General features: G+C 39.0%; 1 protein-coding gene across 27 annotated transcripts in view; it reads left to right on the top strand.

Moving 5' to 3' along the window:
* Klc (kinesin light chain) overlaps positions 1 to 15,469 on the top strand; it is a 546,457-nt gene that overhangs the window by 258,501 nt on the left and 272,487 nt on the right. For 21 of the 27 annotated variants that reach the window (XR_011716955.1, XR_011716963.1, XM_071695826.1 and 18 more), the window contains 2 exons: positions 779 to 820; positions 7,504 to 7,621. Coding sequence is in view for 25 of the 27 variants with exons in the window: in XM_071695826.1 (XP_071551927.1) it covers positions 779 to 820; positions 7,504 to 7,621 (160 nt within the window). In the remaining 2 variants the exon portion in view is untranslated. The remainder of the gene's footprint in view (positions 1 to 778; positions 821 to 7,503; positions 7,622 to 15,469) is intronic. The other 6 variants (XM_071695926.1, XM_071695714.1, XM_071695876.1 and 3 more) reach the window with 3 other exon arrangements.

Raw genomic sequence — 15,469 nt, forward strand, 5'->3', positions numbered from 1 at the left:
TTGGTGCATTATATATGACTGCAAGAGAGAGTGAATGAGGCCATTTCTTTGTTCTTGGCAGTACCTCACTAATATGGGATGGGATATGGTGATCTTGCATTAGAAAAAAAAAATTGTCGCATGTAAAGCCTTAAAACTTGGTCTAGTTCTTTAGATACAGTGACACCTAGTAATATTTACTGAAATATTCTTTGTTCATTACTGTAGATACTTGAAAAGTAAATTGTTTACCTTTTCATTACAGATGAAGTGTGCTCAGTTAAAGCATATGGTCTCTATTCTCTTTTTCATTGTTATTACTTTTGTAAGGTCAACTAGGCTTGAGTCAGTTTTAGAGATTATGGATGCTCCGACTTTCATATGCACAAACAGATTTATAAACCCACATTCACACATAGAAGCCAAGTTAGATTATAGGTTTCAGGTTCGTGTATGATATAGAAATAAGTATATGCCATTTTGATAAGTGATAAAGTATTTGTACAGTAACTTTAGAAATGAAAACTTCTTATGTAATGAGCAGTATATTTTAAATGTTGCCTAAAGCTGATTGTATCATGAATCAGTTGTTTATGCTTCTAATTTTCTCTTGCTGATTTTTTTGTGTTAAAACTTAATACATCCATACAGTGAACCGTACAAGAATATTTTCCACATTATTACAGTCATGTCTACTTTTATGACTATTATTTGTTTTTCGTTTGGAGAGTTGCCAAACACTCCTCTTATCTCTTGCTCACTTGGAGCTGGCACACTTTTTCCACTTTCTTTTCCTTAGGTTTAAAGAGAAGCGGAGATTTTGGTTCTCAAGCATCATTAGGTAAGTGTTGTGTACGCTTGCCTCTGCCCTTTGCATGTCTTTTTTTTTCCTTTTATGTATTTTGATGCTTTGAGGACAATAATAATGTATTAGGTATTTTTGTTAGCTTTTGAATATTTTTTGTTTAGATTTGCTATTGTTTGTAAGCATTGATTCTCTTTGACCATGGGTAAAGTTCATGTTATTTTAGAATGAGGTTTATAATGAGGTTGTAGAGTTTTTGATTTTGCCTTTGTATGTGCTGCTAGTTATTGCATGATAAATTATGTATAAACCCATCATCCCGCAGTTCTCATAAACACTGCATTGCATGACTTTGATAAGAGTAAACCTCTCTGCAGCTGTAGTAATATAACCACTTACTATGGATAACTATTGTGTTTGATACAAGTTAAAGTTTATTGTTTATGTAAGTCCAGTAAAATTTTTGTGATTATACTAATCCAGTAAAGTTTTCTCTACAAGTTACTTAATGATGTTTAGTCTTTCAGGAATGGGCATTATCATGATTTTTAGGGTGTTTGAGCTTTAGCATGGTCATATCACTATATTAGATATTAAAGTTGATCTTGTTCTTAAAAGTATCTTGTATGCTTGATCTTGATGTAGGACATGATAGCCTTGGTCTTCACTGATGTAAGATAGTACTTTGACATTGGGAGAAACTATTATGTGGGGTTACATCCAAAAATGTTGAACATTAAAACTGTAAGATGTTTTTGTGTGAAGCCATGTATATGCCTTTTTTTTTTTTTTTTTTTAGCAGTATGGAGTTAAAATTTGCTGCTGTCCTGTCTTTGAGACTTTTATGTACAATGCAATTTCTTAAAATCGGTACTTGCTGCCCTTTTGGTCAATTTTGTTAATGCTAAAAAAATTGTATTTTGTAACTGGATGCTATCCTCTGTACATGTTACTTTCATGCTCCTGTCTGGGCCTAGATGAGATTACATAGAAAAATGTGTATGTGTGAGAAGTGGAGGAACAAGAAGAAGGAAGAGAATGAGTTGGAGATTAGAGTATGAAATGTATAAGATTTTGATTGCTCAGAGCCTAAATATCCAGGAGGGTGAAAAGTGTGCATTGGATAAAGTGAATTGGAGCGATGCAGTATACTGTTGGCAACATGCTGTCACAGGATAGAAGTAGGGCATATGAAACAGTTAGGAGAGACCATGGAAAGGTGTATGGGGACTGGTTTTGAAAGGGGCTATGGTTTTGTTTTAGTGCATTATACATGACTGCTAGTGTGTGGATATGAATGAATGAGGCCATTTTCATCTGTTCTTGGTGCTTCCATACAAAGGCAGGAAATCACAATCCTGTATGAAAAAAGTAGTATCTTTTCACCGTGAGTAGTGCAGTAGTTGAGGGTATGATTAGGGACCATAGGGTATTAAATGAGGGGAATAGGAATAGTGGAAAGGTTTTGGAGTGCTGAAAAGGGACATGGTATTGAGACTTGCTGTTTCAAGAAGATGGACATATCTAAGTATATCTTCAACTCAAATATCCAAGTGTTGCAAAATGTTTTCCCCTCTCAGCATTGGAACTGAATTTGGTACATGCCAAAACAATACCGACCCATCAGCCTAACTTCACATATAATTGAAGTATTTTTGAGATTAATAGAATCATATACTGGAACATCCCATTTCAAACAGACTCACAGATAAAGGACAGCATGGATTTGTTCTTGTAAAAATATTCAAAGACAGCTACAAATTCATTATGATGAAAAATAATACATTGATGCATGGGTTAACATTAGACACTTTCTTGATTTTGCAAAAGCATTTGGTAAAACAAACCATGACTTGTTACCAAAGAAAGTAGCTCAATGCAACATTGAAGAATGAATAGGGAAAATGAATCATAGAATTTCTAAACAACAGTAAGTTCAAAGAAGGTACAAATGGAAGCACATCTGAGCAAGATGTACTGTTGGGATTATTGCAAGGTATGGTTCTGTCTGAAATATCTATGTAATCATGATGTCACACATAGATAACGAAGTAAGACAAACTGTAGTCTTATGTTTTGTGGATGACATAAGTAAAGCAGTGGAGTGAGTGGAAGCTCAAGAAAAACTACAGATCTGAATATTATTTGCAGATGCACTGATAAGAATTTAATGTTATGAGTAGAAATATGATGAAATGAATAATAGAGCATTTCATTCTGTTTTACCACTTTCTTAGTAGGAATTGTTACAGCTGTAAAACTTGAATTTAAGGAATATATGAAAAGATGGTGCTTTCAAGGCAAATAATGAGTGGAATTTTGAGAACATTTGCAACAAGATGCGCATTTAAGAAAAAATTTGTTTATAAGATATAAAGAGGTACATATATTTGAATGGAAGAAGATAACAAAGAGAATGCAAAAATTTTAGATCTTGAAAGTATAGAGTGTTCTGGAGATGAGGACTCGTGAGTGTAAAGCACACACACACACACACACACACACACACACACACACCCAAATACAGCACAAATAGGTGATTGTACACAATCACTGTTAAGACATGTTCAGTGAAACATCATAGATAAGATGCAGATACATTTTACATGTGAAGTGAATGGGTGAAATGTATGAACTACCATGAAAGATTAAAAAAGTTAAAGCTTTACAGTCTCAAAGGTGTGATGGAGTGATATATGAGAATGCATGCCTGGCATCAAACAAGGAATAAAAACCATTGTTTTAAACTGTTGAACAATCAGCCAAGGAAGATACAGAATCATAAGTTGAGAGTAATTCTTGGAAACATACCATAAAGGCCCAAGACATAGATGCATTATTGCCCGGCAAGTAAGTTGGAGAGATTGTTTAGTGCAGTACTTGGTGATTAAAGAAATATCTATGGAGAAATTACTTAAACATTCGCAAGACTAGACTCATGACTGACCATGTTATACCAGCTTAACCTAGAATAGATAGCTACACCAGTAGAGTTGTTGCTAAAAAAAAAAGATAATGGCATTATACAACAGATAGGATTTGTGATGGGATGAAGAGAAATGGTAAAAAGTAATGATCTTCATACAAGTGGTGAGTGCCATATGCTAGCACTGCCATCATGGCAAAATCTTGTAGGTATTTGCAGGTAGGTAGGTACCCAAAATAGGTAACTTTCATCTGGCCCTCTTGTTTCATTGCCATGCTGTATCTCATTATCCTATTTTTATTCACATTTACTCTCAACTTTATCTCTTGTACTTTGTTAACTGGATGATTACTTGTCATAATTAGGCCTCCTTTCACTGTGTCCTGTTTTTTCGTACTTTGAACTTCATGAATGAATCTTAAGACCAAATTTGGAGCTTATCCAAGTCTGTATTTAGGATGTAATCCTGTTATTATTTATAGCGTTCAGGATTTTAACTTTATTTGCAAATATATCCAAGTGTGATTTCACTCCTGGCTCATCACTAACATTTTTCTTTCATCCCTGTTCACTATTTCCTGCCTTAGTGAGGTTGGAAGAATCTTTCTCTTATTTTTGCTCCAAAATCCAGTACTTTTACTAAGATATGTTGTGGGATGATGTTAGATGCCTTTTGGCAGTCTAAGGACACACAATCCTCCCATGCATATCTTTTATCTAAACCATTGTTCACTCTGTTGTTGAAGCCTAAACAGTTTGTTGTGCTTGACTTCCATGGTCCCATCTGCTGCTAAGCCCATTCCCAGATATCAAAAATGCTTCAATTCCTCCAATTTTTCTCCATTCAAACTTACATCCTAATTAACTTGGCCCACACCCCTACTGAACCTAATAACGTTGTTCTTAATCTCATTTACTCTCAACTTTCTCCTTTCACACATTTCCAAACTCAGTCACCAGCCTCTGCAGTTTCTCACTTGAATCAGCCACCAGAGCTGTATCATCAGTGAACAACAACTGACTCTTTTCCTAAGCCTTCTCATCCACTGCAGACTGCATACTCACCCCTCTCTCCAAAACTCTTGCATTTACATCCCTAACCACCCCATCCATAAACAAATTCAACAACCATGGGGACATCACACACTCCTACTGCAAACCAACATTCACTGAGAACCAATGTGTTCTGAAAGAACTGATGATAGGGAATATCTCGTTTAAAAAGAGGCACTAGTATATAAAGATACATTATTGGATAATTTATTAATTGATAAGTGTGCAGAATAGAGACTTTTGAATGTGAATGTACTGGGAGGGTCAGCTTGTGGGATGTCTGATCATTATCTGGTTGAGGCAAGGTTGAAGATTTCTAGGGGCTATCAGGAAAGAGGAAATTATATAAGTTAGAAGAGGGTGGTGGAAGTAAGTGAGCGTGGAAAAGAGGCATGTGTGAAGAGATACCTGGAAAGATTGCGTAGAAAGGCAAAAGGTGTGAGTAAATGAAGCAAAGGAAGGAGATGAGGATTGGGGGTATTTAGGGAAGTGGTGTTGCCATGTGCGAAATAAGTATGCATCACTTGGAAGGTGGGAAGTGGGCATGTAAGAAAGGGTAGTGTGTGGTGAGATGACAAAGTTAATTTGCTTTTGGAAAAAAGTGTTTATGTGTAATTACCAGAAGGGAATGATGAGAGTGATAGAGAGATAACAAGAGAAAGTGGCAGAAGGCCAACAGGAAATTGCTTGGTCTGAAAAAGAGGGTAACAGGGAATTGGTGTGAGTAAGTAGCAGCAAACTTCCGGGAGAACAAGAAAAATTTCTGGAATGAGGTTGATATTGTGAGAAAATAGATATGAACATTGGAAGGGGGCAGCTGGGGAAGTGTTGATATGCAGAGATGAGTAGAGTATATAGAGTAACTACAGTGAAGGATTGTTGAATGTGTTTGATGATAGGGAGTCTGGTATTGGGTGTGTGAGTCTTGTAGGTATGAAGATTGAGAAAGTCAAAGCAAATGGTTCAGTGAAAGGGAAAAGGTGGTAAAATCCTTGGTTGCAATGAAGAGCAGAAAGGCAGCTGAAATGGATAGAATTGTAGATGAATTTCTTAAGGATGTAGGTGATTGTATTGTTGATTGGTTAACTAAGATTATCTCTTTAATTGTATGAATGATGGTGAGTTGTCTGTGAGTGCCATTGTATGAGGGGAAGGGGAGCAAAAGGCTGTGTTTGAATGACATAGGTTAAAAGGTTAAGTGTACCTGATAAGTTGCATGGGAGGGTGATGATAGAAAGGGTGGTGGCATGTATAGAGCATGCAGAGGTTGGGGTGGGAGACTGTGGTGTTAGGAGTGTTTTAGGGTATGTGGATCAGGTATTGGCTTTGAAGAATGAGAGAAATACTTGGAGAAACATAAGGATTTGTGTGTGGCATTTATGGATCTGGATAAAGATTATGATAGGGTTGATGAAGATGCTTTCTGGAAGGTGTTGCTGCTATATGGTGTGGAAGGAAAGCTTTGAAGAAGTGAGGAATTCTTATCAAGAGTGTAAGGCATGTGTGTGAGAAGGGAGAAAGGAGAGTTAGTGCTCCAGATGAAGGTTGGTCTGCTGCTTGGACGTGTGTCATTATGCTTCTTTAATTTGTTTATGGATGGAGTGAAGGAGATGATTGCATGGGTATGGAGAAAGGGGCAAGTATACAGTCTGTTGGGGATGGATAGGCCTGTTTTGTTGTTTTGCTGATGATGTGGCACTGATGGCTTATTCAAGTCTGAAACTACAGAAGCTGGTGTCTGAGTTTGAGAGAGTGCTTAAAGGAGAAAGTTGAAACTAAATGTAAATAAAATCAAGATTATTAGCATTGAAGAGAAAGAGGTTAGTTGGGATGTGAGTTTGAATGGAGAACAGTTGAAGGAAATAATGTGTTTTTGATAGCTGGGTGTGAGCATAGTAGTGAATGGAACCATGGGAGCTGAGGTGAGTCATATAGTGGGGGATGAATGTTTGGAAGAGTGAAGATCGACACGTTTTAAGGTATAGTAGTCCTGACAGTGTTGTATGGATGCAAGGTAACTACCAACCAGGGAGATATGGTACTGGTGACACTGTACCTGCCTAGGGAGTCAGCTCTTCAATGTTTTTCAAAGCACTCTTCTGACTCAGGTAGCTATCTTTTCTTGCTGCCTCACCCACATGTGGACTGTTGGTATTCTGTCCACAAACATACAATCTTTCCTTGTTACACATAATGCTTAACAACACTTAGTTCACAGAACTCAAATTCACAAAACTCATTCTTCATAACTCTAGATTTTCCTATGGTGAGAACTATTCACTATCCCAGCCTTTCAGCTAAATGGTAAGAGTGGTAGACAGTAGTGGTAGGTAGAAACATTAGACAGAAGCATTAGTTATAAACATTAGGTAATAGTAGGAACATAAGATGGGAACATTTGTAAGAAGTAGTAGGTTGGAACATTTGGCAGGAAAGTTAGGTAGACACATTAGGTAGTAGTAGTTGGCAGGGAGCCTCTGGAAACACTGTGCCAGAGTTGTCCTCTGCCAGTGGCCTGTTAAGAATGGGGCACCAAAGGCTAAGAAGCAACACTGGAGTTCCCCAGTTATGGAAACGCTTTTGCTTTGGATATTCCTTTTAGGGAGTTTCTGAAGGGAGCGGGCATAGAGATGCAGATAAATAGAGAGAAGCATTTATGTTCATTGTAATTGTGGAATTGTTTTCTTTCATTTTTGTTATATACCATCAGTTTTTGAGTTCAAGAATTTATGTTTTGCAGCAGCTATGTCCCCAACTCCGCCGTCCCAGTTCGCTCAGCAGGTGAATGCTGGTTATGAAATTCCTGCCCGTCTACGCACTTTGCACAATTTAGTGATCCAATATGCCTCCCAAGGCAGGTAAGTAAAATCTTAGTCAGTCTTTTATACCATATTGTTTCATTCATATGCTAATGATATAGATTCTGTACATGATACATCTTGGAATATAATGATATGATCCTTGAATGGGTATTTCTTGTGCTATAAACATTACATACCTTTGCACACTTAACCTTTATTGCCTCACTCTCTCGCATTCATAACCCTCATTTTGGTGCTCATTAATCCCACCTTTTCTACTGCTACATGTGTTGCTTTTATAGTCACTCAAAAACAAAAGAAAAAAGCAATCTTATTCTGTATTTCTCCAAAGTGATTTGAACTCAAAAGCTTAAAAATTCCTGCTTCCTACTTTTACTACCAGAAACCATAGGTGCTGAAGAAACTCATGAATCAGTGTAGTAAAAGTCCTTCTCATAAATCACTTGGGGGGGTGAAAAATGACCACTAATGAATATGGAAGAGAGACAGTTTCTTTACAAAAAATGTGTGAATGAATGATAAAAGTTCTAGATAAATGATAGATTTTAATGAACATCATGAACGATAGTGTATCTAATCTGTTAAGGCAGTTAGAAATATTGTTGCACTGATGCAGATAGCAAATAAGAATGAGCAGTCAGGTGTGCAGTTGGAAAGAAGCTTTCACTTATGTTTCTTCTGTGTATTTTCATTGACTCCATTCCTGTCCACATGGGACAGATGAATGCATGCAGTACCTGAAATTACTCTCATGCTTCCCCAATTGGTGGTTCTGTATTATAGTGAAACTTGGATTCCACGCTTACAATAGTACTTCTTACTTTTTTATTGAAAATTAAGCTACCTGAGTGTGTTAGTCATAACCCATAAGAAAGTATTATGACTTGAGCAAAGGCATGCTGAAAGTGATTAGAGGCAGACTCTTGGGATCAAATGAACTTTGCCAGAAGCTGTGGAGGTCATGTTGGAAAAATCTTGTTTTTGATCATGCTATAGAATAAGTCAATCAGGACTGTTTAAGGAAATCTCTCAAGTATGGTGACTCATTTGAATGCTTGATAATCTATCATGGGTCACAAATTAGAGTCCATTTAGGGAGCAGTGATGAGGTAGGCATTCTGTGGGAACATGGAGGACTGAATACATCTTTGCTGCAACATATTTTTCTCACATGGTCTCAGTGCATGAGGCAAATGGTATGCAGGAGCAGAAATGGGTTTGATGCATGGCTGCAGCATATATTGAATTGAGATAAGGTGAGTCAGACATAAGGATTCCCTTGTCAGAGCTAAAGTGATGTGGTACCAGTTAAGCAGTTTTAGCAAGTCATTTACTTGGTGTGAAAAAAAAAGATGGAGGCTCCCGTCATGAACCTAAGTCCACATCAAGGCTGGGCCTTAATTGAAGTATGGAGAGGTTAATGAAAACTAAAAAGAAGAGATGAAGGAAAGTGTTAATGAATTTTAGAGTAAGTGAAAAGCCTGTCTTTTAAAATGTGCGAGGTCATAAATATTGGGAAAAACATGAGAGGGTAGAGCATTCCAGAACTTCAAGGTACAGGGAAGGAAACAATTACCCTTAAGTTGCCAACAGCCACACAGTAATCATGTGACAGCATCTTGCTGAGTATTGCATGGTCTGGTTAGTGGTGAGGAACACAAGCAGCCAGCTCTTGTGAGCAAAGACCAAAGTAATACCTATAGAAGAGGGAAAGTGAAGCAACATTGTGGCATATGGTGAGTGGGTCAAGTTGAAGTCAGCTTGGGAGAGCTGAGGAGTCAGATTGCTTTTAACTTGATTTTAGCATCCTATAAATTATCGGTGATCGATAGCAAGTTGACATTGGGTAAGTCATTGGATTTTCAAGAGGAAAGTAGGGCTGAGCACAATTGAGCCTTGAGTATTTTGTTAATTTCCTTTTGGCATGTGTTAAAAATGGAGAAATCCATTAGATGAAGACTTTTAGAGTAGGAGATCAGCTGCCAGTCTTCTGGTCATACAAATAGTACAGACCCATCCATAATTTCATGAAAGGTTGATTCCATGCAAATGCTCCTAGCTTGTGCTGTTTAAGCAAGATATTGAACTCTCTCTTGGCACATCCAGACTGCAAATTTAGTGAGATGGATGGTTAAACCTAACCTTGTGAGATAACGAAAAGGATGAAGAGTTAGATTATCCTTAGTGAGATGACAAGCAAGTAAAGTCACATTACACATATCCTGAGCAGAGACTTATTATCAAATATTGATGTGGGACTTTCATGCAGGTTTGTCTCAGTCCTGGATTCGGTTTTGTTGAGACAGGAACACATATGATTAGAATAACTCCTGATAGTTTGCAATGAATGAGGATTGAACTTTATTCATTATATTTTATTATACTTTGTCGCTGTCTCCCGCGTTTGCGAGGTAGCGCAAGGAAACAGACGAAAGAAATGGCCCATCCCACCCCATACACATGTATATACATACGTCCACACATGCAAATATACATACCTACACAGCTTTCCATGGTTTACCCCAGACGCTTCACATGCCTTGATTCAATTCACTGACAGCACGTCAACCCTGGTATACCACATCGCTCCAATTCACTCTATTCCTTGCCCTCCTTTCACCCTCCTGCATGTTCAGGCCCCGATCACACAAAATCTTTTTCACTCCCTCTCTCCACCTCCAATTTGGTTTCCCTCTTCTCCTCGTTCCCTCCACCTCCGACACATATATCCTCTTGGTCAATCTTTCCTCACTCATTCTCTCCATGTGCCCAAACCACTTCAAAACACCCTCTTCTGCTCTCTCAACCACGCTCTTTTTATTTCCACACATCTCTCTTACCCTTACGTTACTCACTCGATCAAACCACCTCACACCACACATTGTCCTCAAACATCTCATTTCCAGCACATCCATCCTCCTGCGCACAACTCTATCCATAGCCCACGCCTCGCAACCATACAACATTGTTGGAACCACTATTCCTTCAAACATACCCATTTTTGCTTTCCGAGATAATGTTCTCGACTTCCACACATTCTTCAAGGCCCCCAGAATTTTCGCCCCCTCCCCCACCCTATGATCCACTTCCGCTTCCATGGTTCCATCCGCTGCCAGATCCACTCCCAGATATCTAAAACACTTCACTTCCTCCAGTTTTTCTCCATTCAAACTCACCTCCCAATTGACTTGACCCTCAACCCTACTGTACCTAATAACCTTGCTCTTATTCACATTTACTCTTAACTTTCTTCTTCCACACACTTTACCAAACTCAGTCACCAGCTTCTGCAGTTTCTCACATGAATCAGCCACCAGCGCTGTATCATCAGCGAACAACAACTGACTCACTTCCCAAGCTCTCTCATCCCCAACAGACTTCATACTTGCCCCTCTTTCCAAAACTCTTGCATTTACCTCCCTAACAACCCCATCCATAAACAAATTAAACAACCATGGAGACATCACACACCCCTGCCGCAAACCTACATTCACTTGAACTTATCTGATTTTATACACAATCCATTCATGGGAATGCAGTATATCTTGTTCACCATGGATTAGCAGTATAATGAAATACCACCTCTAAAATTTACTTAATGGATTGCACAGCATCTTATGACAATACTGTGATTAGCATTGGGAAAATCCTGATGTTGGTTACCTGTATAGCAGAGAGGTAGAAGGTACGGCTTTGTCCCTCTCTAGTGTGTTCATTCAGTAATTTTTTTCAACTTCCATACAGCCATGTGTGCTTAACCCAGCCTATTAGTGAATATCTCTGGTAGATGTTAAACATGGTTTTGATCATAAGAGATCCAACATAACTCTTGGAAGTAAGATGCATGGGTGTGTGCTGCACAAAAAAATGTTAATAACTTGCAACATTTGAAAACTATACATAAATTACTGCCTCGGCCAGGTTGGTCTAGTTACTCTATGACATAGATCATTGATGAATCTCTGAAATGATAATGCATTTTAGAGAAATAAAGGAAATTAAGAATTTATACATTTGACAGTGCCAGTGAATTTGACCAGGAAAATCTTTCGAATGGCTCTTGAGATGATGTCACAAGGAAATGATTTTACTCCCTGAGTTACAAAGTAAAGTGAAAGGAGATGGAAAAGTGTGGACTGATATTGCATCTATTGATTAAGCTAGAGTTGCATGAAATAGTACAGTTATTTTTATTCAAGCAAGGGATCAGGCATATTGGGCTTGAAAAAACTCGTCTTTCTTCAACTCCCATTCAGCAATTATCGCTACCCACAATCATAGTAAGCACATTATCCATGAGGCAAAGCACTCATGTATTCAAAGAAGAGTGATACCCTCTTCTTATCATCTGCTTTAAGTCTTTCTTGTCTTTAACTAAGGGCATTGCAAACAGCTTCTGTCACTCTACCTTTCCTTCTCTTTCCATTCTGATGGTACTGTATCCGTCTCTCATGTAAACAAAGTAACTCTTGTTGGTTCCCATTTCTCTTCTAACTCTACCTTGGATGACTCTAACATTCCTTCACCCCCTGATGCTCTTATTACCAATCCTATGCCCCTTTCCTTAATCTCTTTTTTTTTTTTTGAACTGTACAAAGGGCATTTCTCTCTTTAGACAAGCATGGCTTATGGTCTTGATGGCATCCAGCCCTCTGTACTGAGTGTGCCTCTGAATTTGCACCTGTACTTACTCATCTGTTTTGTTTTTGTTTAAAATCAAAGCGTTCCCTTTTTCTTGGAAGCTTGCATTGGTACATGCCATTCTTAAGAAGGGTGACTGTTCTAACCCCTGTAACTATCATTATGTTTCTTTGACATATGCTTTTTCCAAAGTCTTTAGATTTCTCATCAATTCCCATTTCCTCAGACGTCTTGAGTCGCACAGTCTTCTCTCAGACCATCAGTATGGTGTCCATAAGGCAAGATCGACTGATATTCTTTCCTATCCTTGAAATGTCTTGTCAGTATCCCTGAGAGATTTTCAGAAATCCCATGTAGTTGCTCTTGATATATTCAAAGCTTTTGTCAGAGTACGACATTTTTCTAAGCTCCTCTTTTGGTTTCCCTCCCTTACTTTGTTCCATTATATCTAGCTTCCTCTGTGACTCACCTATCTCCATGGTTGTTGATGGATCAACCTGTCCCTCTTTTTCCATCAAGGTTCTTTCATATGTCGTACATTTTTTCTCCTTATTTTTCAGAACTTCCACAGATAACCAAGTGCACTTTTACACTGTTGCCTCAACAATGCATGCATCCACATCCTTCAATTCTGCTCCATCTTCTCTCCCTCAATCTCCTACACATCTCAACATATGTCTCATCTTAATTTCCTCAATAAACTTTGACTTGGATGGGATATCTTAGTGGGTTAGACAAAACCAGGTTAAGTTCAATACCTCCAAGGCCCAGATTTTGCCCATTTCTCTTTCAAAAATTCTCACAACTTTCCTCTTTCCTTTGGTGATTCTGTAACTTCACCTCTTAACTCAAGGAACATATTTGGTATCACTGTAACATCTACTTTGTCTTGGAAACCCAACAGCACAGAATAGCTAAGTCTGCCTCTAAGAAATTGGGAGTCCTATTTACAAATGCAGAAGTTCTTTTCTTTCAAACAGTTGCACTGTAAATGCAGTGGATAGATCCTTTCTTGTATGGATTACTGCTCACATCTTGAATGGTTTCTGGCTCAGTATCTTTACTTGACAGAGTCGAAGTTGATCCAACTTATAGCCTCTCTCAGACTAACTTAAAAACTTGACATGCTTGCCTTATGCTGCAGTGTTGGTATACTTTCCCTCTTTTATTAGTATTACTTTGGTTTTTGCTTAGGAGCTAGCTGCTTGTATACCCTAACCACTAGCTAGACCACACTCTCCTAGTAACTGTGACCTGGTACATTTTAAAGAAAACGTTTTTCAAATCCTCCTGAATTTGTTTATACTCTCATCTTTTCTCCCCTTTCATTAACCTTATTTCAGTTAAGGCATGACCCTGATGTGGTTTCGGTGCTTTGCACATGACAGCTAGAGACTGAGTATGAAAGAATTTGGCCTTTTTTTTGTCTGTTTTCCTGGCACTACCTTGCTGAAGAGGGGGGTAGCATTGCTGTTTCCAATGGGGCAGGGTAGCACCAGGGATGGATGAAGGCAAGCAAGTATGAATAGGTATATGTGTATATTTCTGTGTATGTATATGTATGTTTGTGTTGATATGTATATTATGCATATGTGTGTGTATGGGCATATATATATTTTTTTTTATTTTGCTTTGTCACTGTCTCCCGCATTAGCGAGGCAGCACAAGGAAACAGACGAAAGAATGGCCCAACCCACCCACATACACATGTATATACATACAGTGTCGGCGGAAAGAAATGACACCTACAATGAAAATGAACATAAAATATGGGAAATAGGGGAAAAAGTTATCAATCAGGGTATTTTTATTCATCCTAATACTTCGTGATGTCTCCTCTGAGCTTCCTAACTTCTTCAAGACGGTCTGGCATGCTCCTGGCCAAGGATCTGAAGTAATCTTTGTTAATATTTTTCCACACCTTGGTGATCGCCTCTTTTAGGCGTGGGATGGGCGTCGTCTGGATAAGGGATAACTCATGCTTGATGTATGCCCAGGCATTCTCAATCGGGTTGAGATCTGGGGAATTTCCTGGCCACTCAAGCATTTAGATGTTTGTGTCCTCTAGCCACTCTTTGACGAGGTCTGAGCCATGACAAGGGGCCTTGTCATGCAAAAACACGCCTTCGGGCCGATGAAGGTCATAGAAATGGTGCACGTGATCCTTCAGCACATCCAAATGATTTGCAGCACGCATTGTCTTGCTTTTAGGGAGAAAAAATAAGTCCCCAGCTCCGTTGGTGCTACTGAAAATTCCCCAAACCATCACTGAAGGAAGTTTTTGACGACTTTTACGGTGTATCTAGGATGGTAGCGGTTGGAGTTTGGGCTTCAGCGGCAGTGCTTAACTCACACGTACTGTCTTGAAGGTCAATTCATCGGAGAAACAGGTCTGCATCCATTTCTCTGGAGTCCAGTCTTGGTATCTTCGTGCAAATTGAAGTCTACAGCACTTCATGCCGGCTGTTACAAGTGGCTTAACTGCTGCGTGTCATGATGAGAGGTGGAGGTGACGCTGCAAGCGTTCGCGAATGGTGCAGGTAGCAACGTTTCCTAGCAGCTCAGGGTACATTTTCTTGAGTTCTGTGGACGTAATAAATAGGTTTTTCAACACTTCATGCTGTAGGATATTGTCTGTCTTCTGAGAGGTTTTTCTTGGCCTCCCAGAGCGTGGTTTAGGGGCCAGAACCTGGTTGGGGGAAAGCGCCCTGCCGGCAGTGAGAAGCCTCAAGGTGGTCGACCGAGAACGTCCAACTCGGGCACAAATATCTTTAATGGACACGTTTTCCTCCCTCTAAGCGAGGATACGGTGGAGGAGGGGGCTTAGGTTCCGACACCGATGAAGAATATGTGGAAGGAGAAAATATTATCTTAGATAGCAAAAATGGGTATGTCTGAAGGAATAGTGGTTCCAACAATGTTATATACTTGCGAGGAATGGGCTATAGATAGGGTTGTACAGAGGAGGATGGATGTGTTGAAATTAAATGTTTGAGGACAATGTGTGGTGTGAGGTGGTTTAATCAAGCAAGTAATGAAAAGGTAAACGAGATGTGTGGTAATAAAAAAAGAGTGGTTGAGAAAGCAGAGAAGGGTGCGTTGAAATGTCTTGGACACATGGATAGAATGAGTGAGGAAAGGTTGACAAAGAGGATATATGTGTCAGAGATGGAGGGAACAAGAAGTGGGAGACCAAACTGGAGGTGGAAGGATTGGGCGAAAAAGATTTTGAGTGATCGGGGC

Source organism: Panulirus ornatus, chromosome 4 (genome assembly GCF_036320965.1).
Source record: "Panulirus ornatus isolate Po-2019 chromosome 4, ASM3632096v1, whole genome shotgun sequence".
Taxonomy (NCBI): Eukaryota; Metazoa; Arthropoda; class Malacostraca; order Decapoda; family Palinuridae; genus Panulirus; species Panulirus ornatus.